The sequence below is a fragment of the Terrapene carolina genome, unplaced genomic scaffold (assembly GCF_002925995.2).
Source record: "Terrapene carolina triunguis isolate 2854851 unplaced genomic scaffold, T_m_triunguis-2.0 Scaffold69, whole genome shotgun sequence".
NCBI classification, from domain to species: domain Eukaryota; kingdom Metazoa; phylum Chordata; order Testudines; family Emydidae; genus Terrapene; species Terrapene triunguis.
In genome coordinates this window covers 37,569,199-37,585,924 of record NW_020664420.1, presented here as the reverse complement: position 1 = coordinate 37,585,924, position 16,726 = coordinate 37,569,199, and the positions used below count along the sequence as shown (strand labels likewise).

Genomic DNA, 16,726 nt, shown 5'->3' with positions numbered 1-16,726 from the left:
CAGGAGTACTTGTGACACCTTAGACACTAACAAATTTATTTGAGCATAAGCTTTCGTGGGCTACTGCCCACTTCATCGGATGCATAGAATGGAACATATAGTAAGGAGATATATATACATACAGAGAACATGAAAAGGTGGGAGTTCCCCTACCAACTCTAAGAGGCTAATTAATTAAGATGAGCTATTGTCAGCAGGAGAAAAAAAACTTTTGTAGTGATAATCAAGAGTTTGACAAGAAGGTGTGAGGATACTTAACATGGGGAATGGCTGAGAGATGGAGCCATTACACACATTGAATCTATTTCCCCATGTTAAGTATCCTCACACCTTCTTTTCAAACTGTCTTAAATGGGCTATCTTGATGGGCCACAAGTACTCCTGTTCTTTTTGCGGATACAGACTAACAGGGCTGCGACTCTGAAACCTGTTAACACCTTGGCAGCCATAGGACAAAAAGGGAAGGGGTTAATGGGTTCAGGGTGCCACTAAGCCTCTGACTGCCAGATGCTAGCACTGGACAACGGGATAGATCATTTGGTAATTGCCCTGTTCATTCCCTCTGAAGCATCTGGAATTGGCCACTGTCAGAAGACAGAATACTGGGCTAGATGGACCATTAATCCAACCCAATATGGCCATTCTTGTGTACAGATAGTTGTAATTAACCATAAATCCAGTGTTTTTATTAAGACGTGATTTTTAGTATCTAGCAAACTTATGAATTTAAGCTCCCAGGCTCGTCTTTTGAAGATGATGTGCACGTTTCCTTTGATGATGAGGACAGAGGTCAGATATGGAATGATCTTTTTGTGAAACGTGTTCATCCACAGGTGATATGTTGTTTTTGTCTTGTATCATTTTTCTGTGAGAGTTCATTCAAGGGCATAGTGATTGTCTTTTTTTACTGGGACAGTTAGTGCACTGGATGAGGTACACCACATGTTGTGATAGGCATGCATAAGACCCATGAATCCAGACCCTGCCATAACATATACAAAACCTGCAGACACAACTCCACTGCTACAATGATCCATACCCCTCACAACACACCTTTCAAAATCCATGGGTCCTACACAGGCCTTGGCTACACTCGGGACTTCCCAGCGCTGCCGCGGTAGCGCTGTGAAGCGCGAAAGTAGTCGTCTGCGAGAGCTCTCTCGCAGCGCTGTATGTACTCCACCTCTCCAAGGGGAATAGCTTGCAGCGCTGCGAGCGAGCGTGCAGCGCTGCAGGCTCTGAGTACACTGGCGCTTTAGAGCGCTGTACTCGGGGGGGGGGGGTGTTTTCACACCCCTGAGCGCAGCAAGTTGGAGCGCTGTACAGCGCCAGTGTAGCGAAGGCCACAGTGTAGATATAGCCAGAGTCCTTTTTCCAGATCTGAAGAAGAGCTCTATGTAGCTCAAAAGCTTGTCTCTTTCACAGTATTGCCAACCCCAAATGTTTAAAAATCATGAGATTCTGTAACAATAATAGATTTGATGTTCTTTTTATTTGCTTTCTGTGCCTCTAGGGTGCACTGGGGGGTCACGTTTTGAAGCTTTCTCCACAGCCACGAGGGCTAGAAACTTACTTTTTCTTTAAGAATGAAGGCTGAAATCATCACATATCCACTTGACGCAATAATTATCGTGAGACTCATGAAAAGATCACGAGAGTTGGTGACACTGCTTTAATCAACAGATGTTGGTCCAATAAAAAGATATTACCTTACCCACCTTGTCTAAGATTTTTTGTAGATAGTGTTTAAGAGATAATGGTCAGTCATGAAAAGTAGAAATGCTAAGGAAAAGTTTCAGCCAGACCCCAAATTCAAAGACTTCCTATTAAAAATTTATGAAGAGAAACCAAACAAAAGCTACATAGAAAATTCAAAGGGCATAAAAATGTAGCCTTGTGTGAAGTTTCACACCCATGGGACACATACTTTTAGAGGGGGAGGGGATCCAGAAAAGTATGTCCATTTTAGGCCCATTTTAGAAAATAACCTTAACTACTAAGATAATATCAAGTATCCCCATAATTCTACGGTGTCCTCAAATATGAGTAAAATTTGCTATGTATTCTTCAGAGAAAAAAATAAAAATTGCCGTTTATGTATGTATATTACTAAATTTTATGAAGTGTGCAGTGAGGAGCACCCACATATCAAAGAGCATAATTAGCACTTTACATAAAGCAAAAATCTTGGATTTTATTTTTAAAACGTCACAGCAAATAAAGATTTGATCCTCTGGGGTGATTACTGAATATTGTTTAAGCTGTTACACTTAGATACTGAAAACTGAAGTTTCATCCAAGACTGATAGGATAAAGAAAGCATATTTTCCAACACAGTGCTAATCAATACAATTACTGATCCTACACTGTCACAAAAGTTAAATATATGGCATTAAAACAAAATTTTGTAAGAACTGATTTTTATATTAGACCTGCATCATAATTAAAAGCAACCTTGTTCTAAAAAAGGAAGCTTTTCCTCACAATTAGAAATTAAAAAAAGAAAACTTAACTACGAAGATGTTTAAGAATGCAAGAAAAAATTAATTTGAAATGTTAAAGCATTAGTCTTTGAGGATTAGTGGATCCAGCTTGAACAAGGGAAAACCATGTTACTCTGAGAGTAAGGTAAATTTAAGAAAACGAAAATGCAAATATGCATTTTAGCAGTCTTGAATTTATTAATCTAAAAGGTTTAATTTCCATTTTCCTGCATCAGCTTTATTTGTAAAATGTCGTGCCCTATAAATATGCTGTTATTTTCTATAGTCAAGCACCCTCTTAACAAATCTTCTCATTAATATGTAAATTTAAAGTCAATCGGTCTTCTCCCTGACAGCACCATGAATTCCTAGTGCACTGTATAATCGGCTTTGACTTGGCATCCACTATTTATCATCAAAGATGTCAGTTAGAAAAATTATGGAAAATGCACTGCAATTGATATGACTGCAATCTACTTTGTCAACACTTAATTGTTCCTCAAATCGTACATTTACATATAAACAACTTAAATACTGATCTATAATGAGGCAAATAAACTAAATTAAAAATCTCTTCCACTACACAAGATGCCTTGTATAATGTGTTCATTTGAGAACTTATTGACAAAAGGTACACATATCAACTAATTTTTAAAAGGTATTTCTACTAAATTTAATTGCTGAATAGCCAGAAAGACCAATTTTCCATTCAAGCACATGACAATGTAAACAAACATTATCTAAACTGTACCATCGTGAAGCATTTTGGGGTTGGCACAGGCAGAAGCCTGACAATCAGTTTATATTCTTGCCTTGACATTATAACTTATTGCGGCATACAAGTAATCCAATAAACTGTTGTAGTTATCCATCCAGTTTAAAAACTATGTTAAAAAGTCTCAATCACGGACACCATAAATTACTGCTTATAATTTTTGTGTGTTTTAATATAAACACATTGGGTATGTCTACACTACAAATCTAAATCAACCTATATTAGATCGACTTAAAACCACAACAGTAATTACTGTGGTGGTGCATGTCCACACTACCATCCTTGGGTCGGTGATGAGTGGCCTCTCCAGGAGCACTTCCACTGACCAAAGAAGGGCAGTGTGGGGAGCTGAAATCCTGATCTGGCAGCTCCCTACCAGGAGCCTGGCTGCCCCACAGGCTCCCAGGCTCCTGGAGGGCTGCTCCCCCTCCTCATTCCCCATTCGCCACCAGGAGCAAGGGGAAGCCGCCTTGGGCTTCTCGACCCTGGGGAGTGGGGTCCAGCAGCCCTGGCTTCTCCTGCCTCCCTCCTGCCCCCCACAGGGAGCTGGGCAGCCTGGTCAATTTCACAGCTCACCAAACCATGAAATTGACAAGACTGCCTGCTCAGGCTTCTCACCCAGCTAGCTCCCACTTCGGGAGGCTTCGGCTCCCAGCTGGGAGCAGGGGAAGCTCCTCAGGCTTCTTACCCCGGCTCCCAGCTGACAGCAGGGTCCAGCTGCCCTGCTCTCCAAGGGAGCAGCTTTTTTGTCAATTTCACTGCTCCTGCTTTGAAATTGACAAGACAGCCAATGTAAGGGAGACAGTGTCTACACAGACACTGGGTCACCCTAACTACAAAGACATAAACCTTATGTCTCTCGTGAAGGTGAAGTTATTATGTTGGTGTAGTAGAGCACTTATATCAGTGGCAGGAAGGCTGTAGTGTAGACACAAGCTGCCTTATGTTGACCTAACTGTGTATTGTAGACCAGCCCATAGGGTAATGCAAACTGCTTACCTTCTATACACACACCTGTAATAAGCAGACTTGGGTGCCTTAGGACAATATTTTACCTGAACATCTCATTATCTAGCATTTTGCTTATTTTAAGCAATTTTCAGACAAGTTGCTTTATTGCAAAACAATTTTATTTCAATCTAAAATGAAAAATGGGAACTCCAGACAATCCACTTAAATTATTTTTTAAATCAAATGACTGTACTTGACATACAAGGCTTTTCCTCTATATTGTTTTTATTTTTCTAATCTTAAAATAAGAGGTACAGAGCTTAATAAGTTAAGTAGTAGTAAACCTAGAGCCACAAATCAAATTTCACTGAAGTTAGTAGTTTGTCAAAATATATTTATTATGGTTGGCATGTAACAGATCATAGACTATATGAAAATGTGAAATAAAATTTTCAAAACAATAGCAACTATAGCTTTGTATCAAGGCGGCACAACTTTTCACTAAGCATATATGAACCATCAGAGCCCAACATGCTGAGAGCTCCAAAGAGACGTCACTCTTACATACACTCTCACAGCACTTAGGCATTATCAACTGGGCTTTGGGTGCATGTATTGATCTATTATATAGCCTTGTTCAAACTACACAAGTCACCCCTTTGCTAGACATGAAACAGAGATTAACTACATATATAACCAAGAACGTAAAATTTTTAATCAATGTTCCCCTTCTGCAAGAAGCGCCTCCCACAATTCTGAATGTCTAGGCTGCTTCTCTGCAGCTTCCTGGAGGCAGATCAGCATTTCTTTGCCTCATGCTCTCAACGCCCCCTCCGCTCCCACCTGCCGCCAGATGAGTTTTTCTTAAGCTATAAAACCTGTATAAATTGTTTATAACATATTCCAGAGATCAAATAAATATGTACATTAGACCAAGAAAGACAGTCCGATGGTAACAATTCCACTTAATATCTGACCAGAGGCTCATGAGCCATCTCGGGCGGGTAGAACTGTGGTAGAGACTGCTAGCAGAAAGGAAATTATCTATATGAAGTTTTCCATTCTGCAGCCCAGCATCTCCCACAATTCTGGACATCTGGGAAGTAGTGAGTAGTGATCAGATGTAGGAAGAGTTAGGGAACAAGAGCTCAGTAGAAAAGAAGTACTCCCCCCGTTTTACATCTGTATTTTTATTGTTCACCTCCTGCAGCACCTTTCTGCCAAAGACAGCCTCCAAAGAAAGTAAAAAGTCCACCTTGTAGTGCTTAATGCCAGGGTTAGCTCTAGACCAAGTGGCCACTTTGTAAATTTCCAAGGTGGAAACACTTGCTCATTCCACCCATTAGGTTGCTAAAGATCTGGTGGAGTGGACTTTGATCCCTGCTGGGATAGGAACCTCTGATGATTTGTAGGCTTCCACAATACATAGTCTAATCCACCTCATGATAGAGGACTTGGAAACTCTAAATCCCTAGCATTTTTCACGGAAAGACATACAGTAGAACTGCAGAGTTACGAACACCTCGGGAATGGAGGTTGTTCGTAACTTTGAAATGTTCGTAACTCTGAACAAAACGTTATATTATTCTTTCAAAAGTTTACAACTGAACATTGACTTAATACAGCTTTGAAACTTTACTATGCAGAAGAAAAATGCTGCTTTCCCCCCCCTTTTTTTTTTTTTTAGTAATTTACATTCACCACAGTACTGAACTGTATTTACTTTTTTTTTTTGGTCTCTGCTGCTGCCCAATTCCCTATTTCCAGTTCCAAATGAGGTGTGTGAGTGACCGATCAGTTCATAACTCTGGCATTTGTATCTGAGGTTCTCCTGTAAATAAAGAGCCTAATCTTCTCATGGACTCTGTATGCTTGAGATAGATTTTTAAGGCTCTTCTGACACTTAAGGAGTTATAACATTCCAGGGTGCAATCCAAACCTGAGAAGGCTGTGTCACTCCTGCCCTGCAAATCTGGGTGCCTCGCAATGCTTTGCTGCCGTAGCTCCCAACTTGGGCCACTCACAAACAGCCTTCCAGCAATCAGATAAAACCCCGTGTGTCTGCATATAACTGTAGCCTGCCAATCACACATCAGTCATACTCTGGCTTCCACCAGCCTTGGTTGCCAGTTGCAGGGAGACCCCCCAACCCACTCAGTTTCAGATTTTTCCCCAAAATGTGTGTTCTGCACTGTCCAGCCCTCTGAACAGTCCAGATATATTAGGTCTGTTGCCCCTGTAAAGGGATCCATATACAACAGTTTTCTACCCTAAATGGAGTTACCCACACCGTTCACAACACTGGATTAGTTTTGATTAAAGAATAAAATGAGTTTATTTAACTACAAAGAGATTTTAAGTGAGTACAAGTATAAGGCATTGAAGTCAGAAATGGTCACAAGAGAAAAAGATAAAACACTTCCTAGTACTAAAATTTAACAAACTAGACTTAGTTCAAAGTGAAAGACCCTAACCACATGCTCCCGGTAACATTGCTGATCATATTCTCAGCCCCGTATCTGCTCCCAAAGTCCAAAGGCTGTATCTTTTGTCTTCTTTGGTAAAAGAAATGGAGATGAACAGGGACAGATAACTTGGGGTGTTTTTGCCCCTCACTTTTATAGTTCAGTCACCCTTTGAAAAGCATTTTCCTGAGGATTATCCCTAAATAAGATGTGTTCCTGCTGTGAGGATGGAGAGAAGGAGTCAGGTGGTGAAAGGGGTCCTGTGCTGTTGGCTAAAATGCAGCTCAATCTGTTCCTGTCCCCCTTCCTTGCCAAAGAATGGCCACTTGCCAAATGTCAGCAAAACTAGTGGGCAATAACCTGTCTAGAGGCATCAGTTTGTCCTTTGTCTCTGAGAAACTGGTTTACCCAGACTCATCTGGTAATCACATTTCAGACAATTTCAGTTTATGTTCATAACTTTACATATAATGTTGTTACATGCATTTCACAATGATATTATTGACCATCAAGTTATTAGTTTTCAAATGATACCTCAATAAGGCTTATTTTGTACAAAGATCATTACAATGGTGTGAATACAGGAGTGCATTCAGTCATAGGTGTCCCCACGTCTTTTCCATTGGACGCTGTGGTTTTGGACAGAAAAAAGGAAGCACAACTTCTTGGAAAGTGTGGAAGGAGGAATTTACCTTAGGAAGAAAGAATTCAGGTATCCTGAGCACCACTTTGTCCTCATGGAACACAGAGTCAAGCTCCTATATAGATAAGGCTGCCAGCTCCAACACTTGACAGCCACTAAGAAACAAGACTTAATGGATACATAAAAAGCTGACACTGAAGTCAAAGGCTTGAAGGGATGGGTAGTCAGGACCCTCAAAACCAGCAGTAGGTCCCGTTTTGGAAAGAGTACCCTGACCCTTGGTCTGGTCAGTTGGACAGCTTGAAAGACACTGGCTTTCAGACCTGTGGACTGTGTCAGGGAACCCAAGGATCCTGTAAATAACATGCTACTAAGAGCAGACACCTGACATGCAACTATACTGGGCTGAAGGCCTCCTCTGTCTATGCCTTCTTGGAGGAAATCCAGAATGGCTGGAATTCCAGGATTTGCGCTGGGTTCTTGGCACCAGTTGTAGAATCTGGACTAGACAGAGAAATATGCTTTTAGTGTTGATATTCTCTTTGACAAAATTAATGTCTTAATAACTATGGAGGACAAACAGACCTTCTAGCACTTCCGTCTAATAGTCAGGCTGTTAGACAAAGCTATTTGGGGTCCAAATGAAGAAGAGGACCATGCAAGAGGATGTCCTGTCTCCACGGAAACTGGAGTGGGTAATTCCAGCTCTATTAGGTCTGAGAATCAAAGTCTCTTTGGCCAACAAGGAGTTCTAAGAATTACCATCACCTGTTCTGTTTTTATTTTCGGGACCACCTTTCCAAGTAGCAGGAAGGATGGAAACGCATGAAGTAGGCCCTGCAGCCAACTGTGCAATAAGGCATCTTCTCCATGGCTCTGGGGTCTGCCTCCCTTGTGAAGTATTTTGGCCTCTTTGCATTCGTATGATTTATCAACAGGTCAGTTGAAAGGAGGCTGAACTTCTGAATGATGAGATCAAAAACTTCTTGGATTCAGGCACCACTAAGAGTTGGTGACTCTACATCTGCTAGCCAGTCTACCTTTTGGTTCCAATGCACTTTGATGTGGATTGCTACGAGGGAAAGGAGGAACTGTTCCACCCACCTCATTATTTCCATTGCTTCTGCGTATAGAGTTGTATCCCTTGTTCCCCCTTGGTTGTTTAGATATGCAACGACAGTCATATTGTCAGACTGAACCAGGATGTGGCTCCCCCTTAGGGTGATTTGGAGCCTTTGTGGAGCTAGTTTGACGACTCTCAGCTCTAGGAGGTTTATGCTGTGAGCCTTTTCCTCCTTGCTCCAGAAGCCCTGGGCTGTTTGGGTCTCCAAGGGAGCTCTCTAGCTGTCAAACTGGCATTGGTTGTGAAGACTAAAGGATCTCGAAGACAAATGGGCATCCCTTTGCAGACATTATGGGCTGACCACCACTGAATGGAGTTGAACACCTGTGTTGGAACCCGTATTTAACTTTCAAACATTCTGAGAAGTGGTTCCACACCCTTACTATGAAGGCTTGAAGACATATGATGCACGATTTTACCCATGCAGTGATCCTTGTGCATGACATTAGCAGTCCTAGCAGTTTGAATCAAAGAGCTATAGTAGGACACTTGCAGCTGGAGCAAGATAATCAATTCCTGTATTTTCTGAAACCTTTCTAATGATGGGTACATTTTTGCTACTGAGGTGTCTATTTCTGCTCCCAGGTGGGTTATTCTGGTGGATGGAACCAGGGAATTTTTCTTGCCATTGATGATGAAAAGGTGTGCCTGGAGGAGAGCCTGAGACATGGCCCTGCATACTGCTGACTGTGACAGAGCTCTTACCAGAATATAATGCAGGAAACTGTACAGGTGGGTTCCCTGCAACCTGAGTCTGGCTATTATCACTACCAACATCTTTTTAAAAAACCCTGGGTGCCAATAACAGACCAAACAGAAGTGTTTGGTACAGACAATGTTTCCGGTCATACACAAACCTTGGAAGCCTGTGGTGGTACAGTCTGATGAGGATATGGAAATATCTTTCCACTAGATTTACTGAAGTCAAGGAATCCCTCCTGAACAGCGAAGACACAATAGAAGCCAGGGTCTCCACCCAAAACTTTTTCTTCATCCACTTGTTAAGCCTTTTGCAGTTGAGAATGGCTCGGATACCCCACCGCATTTCTGCGCAATGAAAAAGGTGGAATAGAACCCAGAAAACCTTTCTTCTGAGGGAACACAATATCAACTCCCATATCCAGAAAATGAGATTTCATTCTGGATCAAGTTGTGTTTTACAGGGTTCTTGGAACTGGGTGATTGGATGAAGAATGGATGGGGTGGAGCCTGCAGCTCGAGGGAATAAACTCTGGCCCACTTGTCTGTGGTTTCTGAAAGCCATTCCTCTGGCAAAAGGGAAATTCTGCCTCCTAGCTTCAGTGCTGGGTGGAGGCCTATGCGATCTTTGTCATAAAGTGGATTGGTGTAGCAGGGGCGGGAGGGCTGATCCCTCCAGTCTTTCCCTCTGAAACTCGACTTCACTGTTTTTCCTTGGAGAATCTGTTGTCCCTTCGCTGGCACCTCTGTAGAGGATTAGGAGTGCCTCTATCTGCAAGCCAGTCTATATTCTCTCCTGGTGGCACTTTGTCTTACCCTTCCTCACTGTTTGCATATTGCCGCATTGTCAGCCACCACTTTCTTCAGCTTTCCCCAAAAAGGAAGGAGCCTATGAGCTTGGCCAAGCATAGGAACTGCTGAGAGTGAATATCCACCTTCCAGGGTCAGAGCTGTAGATGGTGCCTGGCTACTGATCTAGAAGCCATGGTTCGGGCTGAGAACCTCATTGCATACGTTGTGGCATCAGCCACAAACGCTTTTGGCTAGGGTGAGTTTCTTTAAAGTGGAACCAAAGTCAGGATGACCTCTGTCCTTAAGGGCTTTGAAATCTCCCATCCAGGACAAAGATGCTCTTGCAAAGCAGGCAGCTGCCAGGAATGCTTGGAGGTAGTGAAGGAGACTCCAAAGTCCTTTGTGAGAGTGGCCTCCATTTTTCTATCCAAGGGATCTTTTGGGTAGAAATCTTCTTTTGAGGGAATAACTATATACCTGGCAAGGGATGTTACAGCAACATCCACTGTCAAGATCTTAGTAGTAGAGCTTTCGTTCTTGAAAGTTATAGAGGAAAAAAAAACCTTTGCTTTATCTTTGCCCCCATCCTGTTGGATTCAGAGCCAGACAGCTTGCCATCCTCTTTGGAGGAGGAGGAGGAGGAAGAAAACTCTTGTGTCCTGGATTTGGGACTTTTTCTTTCCCTTTTTAGCCTTTTTGATTTTTTTAAACCTTTTTCAGCATGCTTTGGGAGTGCAGAAGCTCTGCTGCAGCTTTGGTGAGACCTCTGGTGGCTTGCCTTCTTTAGGGACTGAAGTCCTCTTGAGAGGTCTGACTCAGAATCCTCCCCTGTTGGGTCCCATTCCTTCTGGAGGAGGGGTGGAAATCACATTGTCAGAGCCCTTCTAGTCAGCTTGGGAGGGAGCAAGGGAGTCTGATTAGAAGCTCTGCTTCTTTCCTCAGGATGCTCATGACCCACTTTAAGACTTACTGGTTGGGCGGGAGGGAACTGAGACCCCGCAACCCTCCTCTCTTTGTTCTGCCTGGGACTTACCTCCTGAGTCGAGAAGTCAGGGTCCTCCTCACTTCTGGAGCCTCTTCCTGCTCTGCACTAGTCCAGCTTTCCCCCTGTGGAGTTGCAACTGCCGTGGTGGGTAGAGGACCCCCACTTGCCTATCTGACTCATAGCCCCAGGACCAGCATTAGGATTAGTTGCCTGGGTAAAGACTGGGCATAACTGGCCACATGCCAAGCCTGGGAAGGCTTTCTCACAAATGGAGAGCAGCTTGGATTGTTAACCTAGTGCTTTCTCGGCTACCCTGCCTGTATAGGAGCAGAGGAGTTGGCAGGGAGATGCTGCAGCAGAGGCTGAGGTTGGGTTAAACCCCCAAAAGGTTAACTAATCCAGGAAGGAGGAAGAACACTGAAGAGGAAGGAACTACACTCCACTGCCCAAAATCTGGGCAGAAAAAGATAAAACAGAAAGAATAAGGGTGGGAGCAACAGAAACTGCCACCGTCTGCTGCCGCAGCAAGCAGGAGCAGAGAGGGCATAGAAGGTGCCAAAATGCTGATTCACCTCCATGAAGCTGCAGAGAGAGGAAAGCAGCCCTAGATGTCCAGAACTGTGGGAGACACTGGGCTGAAGAACAAAATGTTTTAACCAAAGTTTCTGAAGTGGTGCTAATCAGGACAGACAAGGGTAATTTTATCAAGTCTAGATATGTTACAAGCAGGTAGGGTTATTGAAGTGTTGTGTACCTGAAAAATATTGAAACCTGAATTCCTGCACACTTCAATAACATGCCTCTTCAAAAGAAAATAGATTTACCTGCTCCTTCAAATCAAGTGGAAACCCAGTTCTCTTGAACCCCAATATGGGAAACACACAGACTTAAATGTTATTTCTGGGGTTATTTTTCCTTTGTTTTTTCCTAAAACACTTGACACACATGCCATCTTTATTAAGGATTTAATATGCCACCCCTTCTATAGTAGGATGAGAAATCTCACAATAGCTTTTGATACACCTAGCTAAGTCCATCAAGAAAATCTCCAATAAACAAGAAGAGTATAAAGTCTCAACCGCCCTCATACTTTGAAGGGTAAAAACTAGGGCATGCAAGTGGGTTTTTCCCCCCTTTTCAGATCACCTTTCAAAGATCAGAAGGATTAGGCAAGCTAAAAATGACAAACTATTTAATAAAAGCAATTTAATTGCTGCAGGCTGAGCCAAACTCACTCTAGCTAAAGAAGTTTTATTAAATTGCTTAAAAAAAAAATAAAGTGTGAGAATAGTTGAAACTCCACATAAACTAAAGAGCATCCTTTGTAAAAACTACTATAGTAAAACATGTTTTAGAAAACAAACAGCATAGTCAACTGAACATATAAAATTGCAATACTAAATATTTGTCATATCAAGCAATGACATTTACATGAACAGGGAATTCCATGAGTATAGTATATTTAAATATTCAGAGCTACAGCTTTAGTAGATAGCAAAAGCTATGAAATAAGGTTATGTACAAACTTCCATTGTAACATTTTGTTCATTTGTTCAAGAATTCTAGTTCTGAGATCAACCTTCCCATGCTGTGTTTATGTGATCCTCATTACCTACAAGATGGGTTTGATCCTGCTCCCATTGAAATAAATGGCAAAACTCCCATGGACCTAAATGGGGCAAGATCAAGCTCTGTCTGAATAACCCAGAAGTGAATACTTTTGCAAAGTTGGAGGAAAACCTCTTCAGTCATTTGAGTTATGGGAAAAGGAGAAGAGTTTAAATGAAAGGTATAATTTTTTTTTTTTTTAAACTCACCAACATTGATTTTTTTTTAAATGGCCTAACAAAAAATTTAAGCCTTGGGAAGTGATAATTCCCCATGAAGAACAGTCTCTTAGCTAAGCTTGGAAGAAAATACTGAGTTTGAACTATGAAGCAAAGAAAAAAAAATTGTGTGCCCTATGTAGTGCATAAAAGACGTCTTCAAAATATTTTTTCGTTTCCTGATTCACTCTTCATTACACATAAACACTATGTTATTTATCAGTTAAGGCTGCTGCACACAACATATTTGACAAGACCTCAAAAGCAAAGGAATGAAAAGTTAAACCATTTAACACTACATACCTTCTAGGGGTCTCGACAAAGCCTTATGACACTACAGTCTCAGAAGTTTTTACTGCATTCTACAACTCTTACTACGGTGATGATGGCTATAGTAATGCCCATAAATATGAATTCTGAGCTTTCACTTAAAATAGTTATATTGTCTTTTCTCCATTGTAAACATAAGAACAGATGGGCTGATGCCATGTTAAGCCACCCTCTCCCACTACTCAAAAAAAGCCTCCAACACTCCATTACACAACACAACAGTTTCCAGCCAAAAAGACAAAAGATGTCTACACATTCTTGCTCACCCTATTCTTCTTAAGACATAAGTTTCTTCGCCGACTCAGGACCATTTAAAATATATTAAGCATGGACCAATTCCCTTGCCTCTCCCCCCCACACCCACACACTTTTTATTATTTATTGTTATTTATTATTATTAATTATTATTATTATTATAAGATGCATTATTTGTTTTGTTTAAATGTTATGCTCTTATGGTAACATTGAAATGTTGCTCTCACTCCTACCCAAGTTTTTCAATATTGAAATCATGGAGAGAGTAAACACAATGTTATATTTTAGTAAATTTAAGGAAATGCTTTCATTTTAGACTTAAGTGTTTAAATTATTAGACTCTCATGGATAGAGGCAGCACACATCACAGCAGCACCAGAGAGAGAAACTATATTCCATGAGAAAAGGGGCCATCCAACCCATCTTCTCATCTAAGAAGGCAACCTTACAGGATGATGGGAAAGGCAGAGAAACGCATCTCAAGTCTAACTGCTCTTGGGCATGGGGCTCTGCAGATGGGTCATGAGGCAGAAGAAGAATCAACTGTGGAATGCTGGCTTCCCTCAGGTATCTCCTAATCCTTACCTCTTCTCCCTACTAGCAAAGCAGGCGCAGTCAGGCCTATCAGCCTGCTAAATATGGTTAAAAATTGCTTATCTAAAGATATTAACTAAATAGTGCTGTTTGCAGTTCTACAGTGTATCAGAAGACTTCTTAATAACAGTTATTATATACCATAAGTTAAAAAAAACCTAGGCAGTTGCAATAAACAACATAGTGAAGGATGAGCCTCAAGCTGTACTCTATGTTTTTGTATGTTTATTTCATATTCAAAATCAATGTTATATTTTTCTATGCAATTCTATTCTTCTAAAGCTACTATGTGTGTTTAAACAATTAAAAGGGAAGTAAAACACACTAGGTACCATAAAACTCATATGCAGAAGAATTTTTATTATTATTTGTATTATCATAGCACCTAGAGCCCCAGGCATTGATCAGGACCCATTGTGCATGGTGCTATACAAACACAGAACAAAAAAATAATACCTGCTCCAAAGAGCTTATAATGTCTCTTTCTATACCTTTTGTATATGTCATATTCTGACTATACAGACACATAGGATGAAACATATCTGGGTTAGATGGAAAAGTGTGTTATACACAATAGCATTTCAGCTCCCAATACCTACAAAAGAATCAAATTCTAGCTATAAGTCACGTGTGAGAATCAGGTTGATGGTCTCATCTCTCTCGCTCTTTGTTCAAATCACAAAACCACAAGTTTAAAAGAATTGGCACTCTAATAAATTAATATTTATGACTGAAATATCTAAGGTGCCTGCATGTGTATATTTAGGTGTATTAGCAGAACTCTGGTAGAAACATTTAGATCTAGACAAATACAATAGAAAATATAGCATAGGCAATATAGGTGGCAAGGTGGTCTATCTATATCCGGACACCTCTGTACAAACACCTGTATATCTTTATAAATTTGAGTTAATTTCATACTATTTTATAGCACTGGTTTTGAGATACTTTTGTCAGGTACTTTCATCTTCTACTTTATCACTATGAAAATACATAATTTACTAAGCCCACTGGGTACATTCACAGTGATAATGTAGAAGATGAAAGTAACTGACAAAAAGTACCTAACTGTACTCCGCCAATCTCAAAACCAACACTATAAATGAGTACGAAATAAACTCAAATTTATAAAGATGCATACTGTGAAATGTTATTTAAAGTTCTGTAACTCAATGATTTCATACAATAAACTACTATAGTATTACTACTGCCGAACAGCTCTTATTTTAAAAAAATGTTTTCTGATGTTCTTTTCAAAAGTACTTAATTTTATTTAATTATTCTTCAGAAGTAAAGTCCAATTGAAATGAGTGTTATATGCATCACTAATTGCTGGAGCACGTTACTTTTTTGTTTTTAAATAGCAATGAAATATGGACACCCCCTTTTATTAACGCAAGGACAAAAGTAGACAGTTACCAGTATTACAGCAAGAAAAAAAAATAGCATACTAATGGCACTCCAGGTTTACATTTGCATAAAGAGCTCTAGATATCTAAAATTACTGTGCTTAAATAACACCGGTCTTATTTCAAAACACAGGTCTGTAGATAACCCATCAGAATAGTATATACTGTGTCAAAATGTTGATATTGTTCACTGCACTGACATCTACACAAACACAGTTTGAAAAGGCTAAGAGGACTCTCTGCACAAGATAAGGGAAGAACCCTTCAGCAATGAAGGCTATGACAGGCAATAAAAGCTAAACAACGAAGCTCCTAACATAGAAAACCAGTTTTTCAAAATCTAACTCTTAATATCAACATTTCCATAAAGTGTAGAGAGTGAAGCTATTACAATCAGAGTCCCACAGCTGTCAGAAGAGTGCTAAGCTATTGGGAACACCCACCCACTCAGCAACACCCTGAGCACAGAAGGAAGGCACGTGGTTACACAGCTTGGAAGGAAGATTTCTCATGCTACCCAAAAAAAAAAAAAAAAAAAATTTTTTTTAATTTTATTATTAAAAGAAGTCAGTTCTACAACTACACCTCTACCTCGATATTACGCTGTCCTCGGGAGCCAAAAAAAATCTTACCGCGTTATAGGTGAAACCGCGTTATATCGAACTTGCTTTGATCCGCCGTAGTGCGCAGCCCCCTCCTCGGAGCACTGCTTTACCGCATTATATCAGAATTCGTGTTATATCGGGTCGCGTTATATCAGGGTAGAGGTGTAGTATCCACTTCATGAAGGTGAAACTATGCATTTTCATGAACAGCAACACAATCTGAAGTATTTCTGTTGTCAAGCTGTTGAGAAAAGAGACAAACTTACCTCCTTCCAAGGACTCACGAATTGTGTACGTGCATATCGAGTTAGCATGTGGATAATAACAACTTGCCCCCACTCCTCCACATCAACCAACAAATTACACAGCTTTCGATAGTTCTTGTGAATCAGATCTATTCTATCCGGGCACACTTCCTCAAATGCCATCACCACACTCCCAGCCACCAGCTAGAAAACAAAATTGTAAAAACAAGTCAGTGATTCTCTCTATAGATCCATACGTGAGTACTTAGAACTAATATTGGCAATTCTCAGTACTTTAAAGCATGTCCATTATGCAAAAAGATAGTAGCCAGAAAAAGAGACTCCCCCTCTACTCACAGAAGTTGAGTCTTATTTTAAAATGGATTCTGAATAATTGCATTAATCAGTATATTTGGCAGAATATGTCCTTTTGTCAAACAAAACAAACTAACTTTCTATTACATATTTAATCTCAACCCTAGCACTGAAGATATAGTGCAAGCAAAACCAGTTGTTTGTTTTGAGTTTTTTTTAGGGGGTAGGAGT

The 16,726-nt window shown here is 40.6% G+C and overlaps 1 protein-coding gene across 1 annotated transcript in view; it reads right to left on the bottom strand.

The window, feature by feature from the left end:
• Positions 1-16,726, bottom strand: part of AP3B1 (adaptor related protein complex 3 subunit beta 1) — a 238,077-nt gene that overhangs the window by 161,430 nt on the left and 59,921 nt on the right. The window contains exon 6 of the mRNA XM_024194104.1: positions 16,202-16,384. Within this exon, the coding sequence (XP_024049872.1) occupies positions 16,202-16,384 (183 nt within the window). The remainder of the gene's footprint in view (positions 1-16,201; positions 16,385-16,726) is intronic.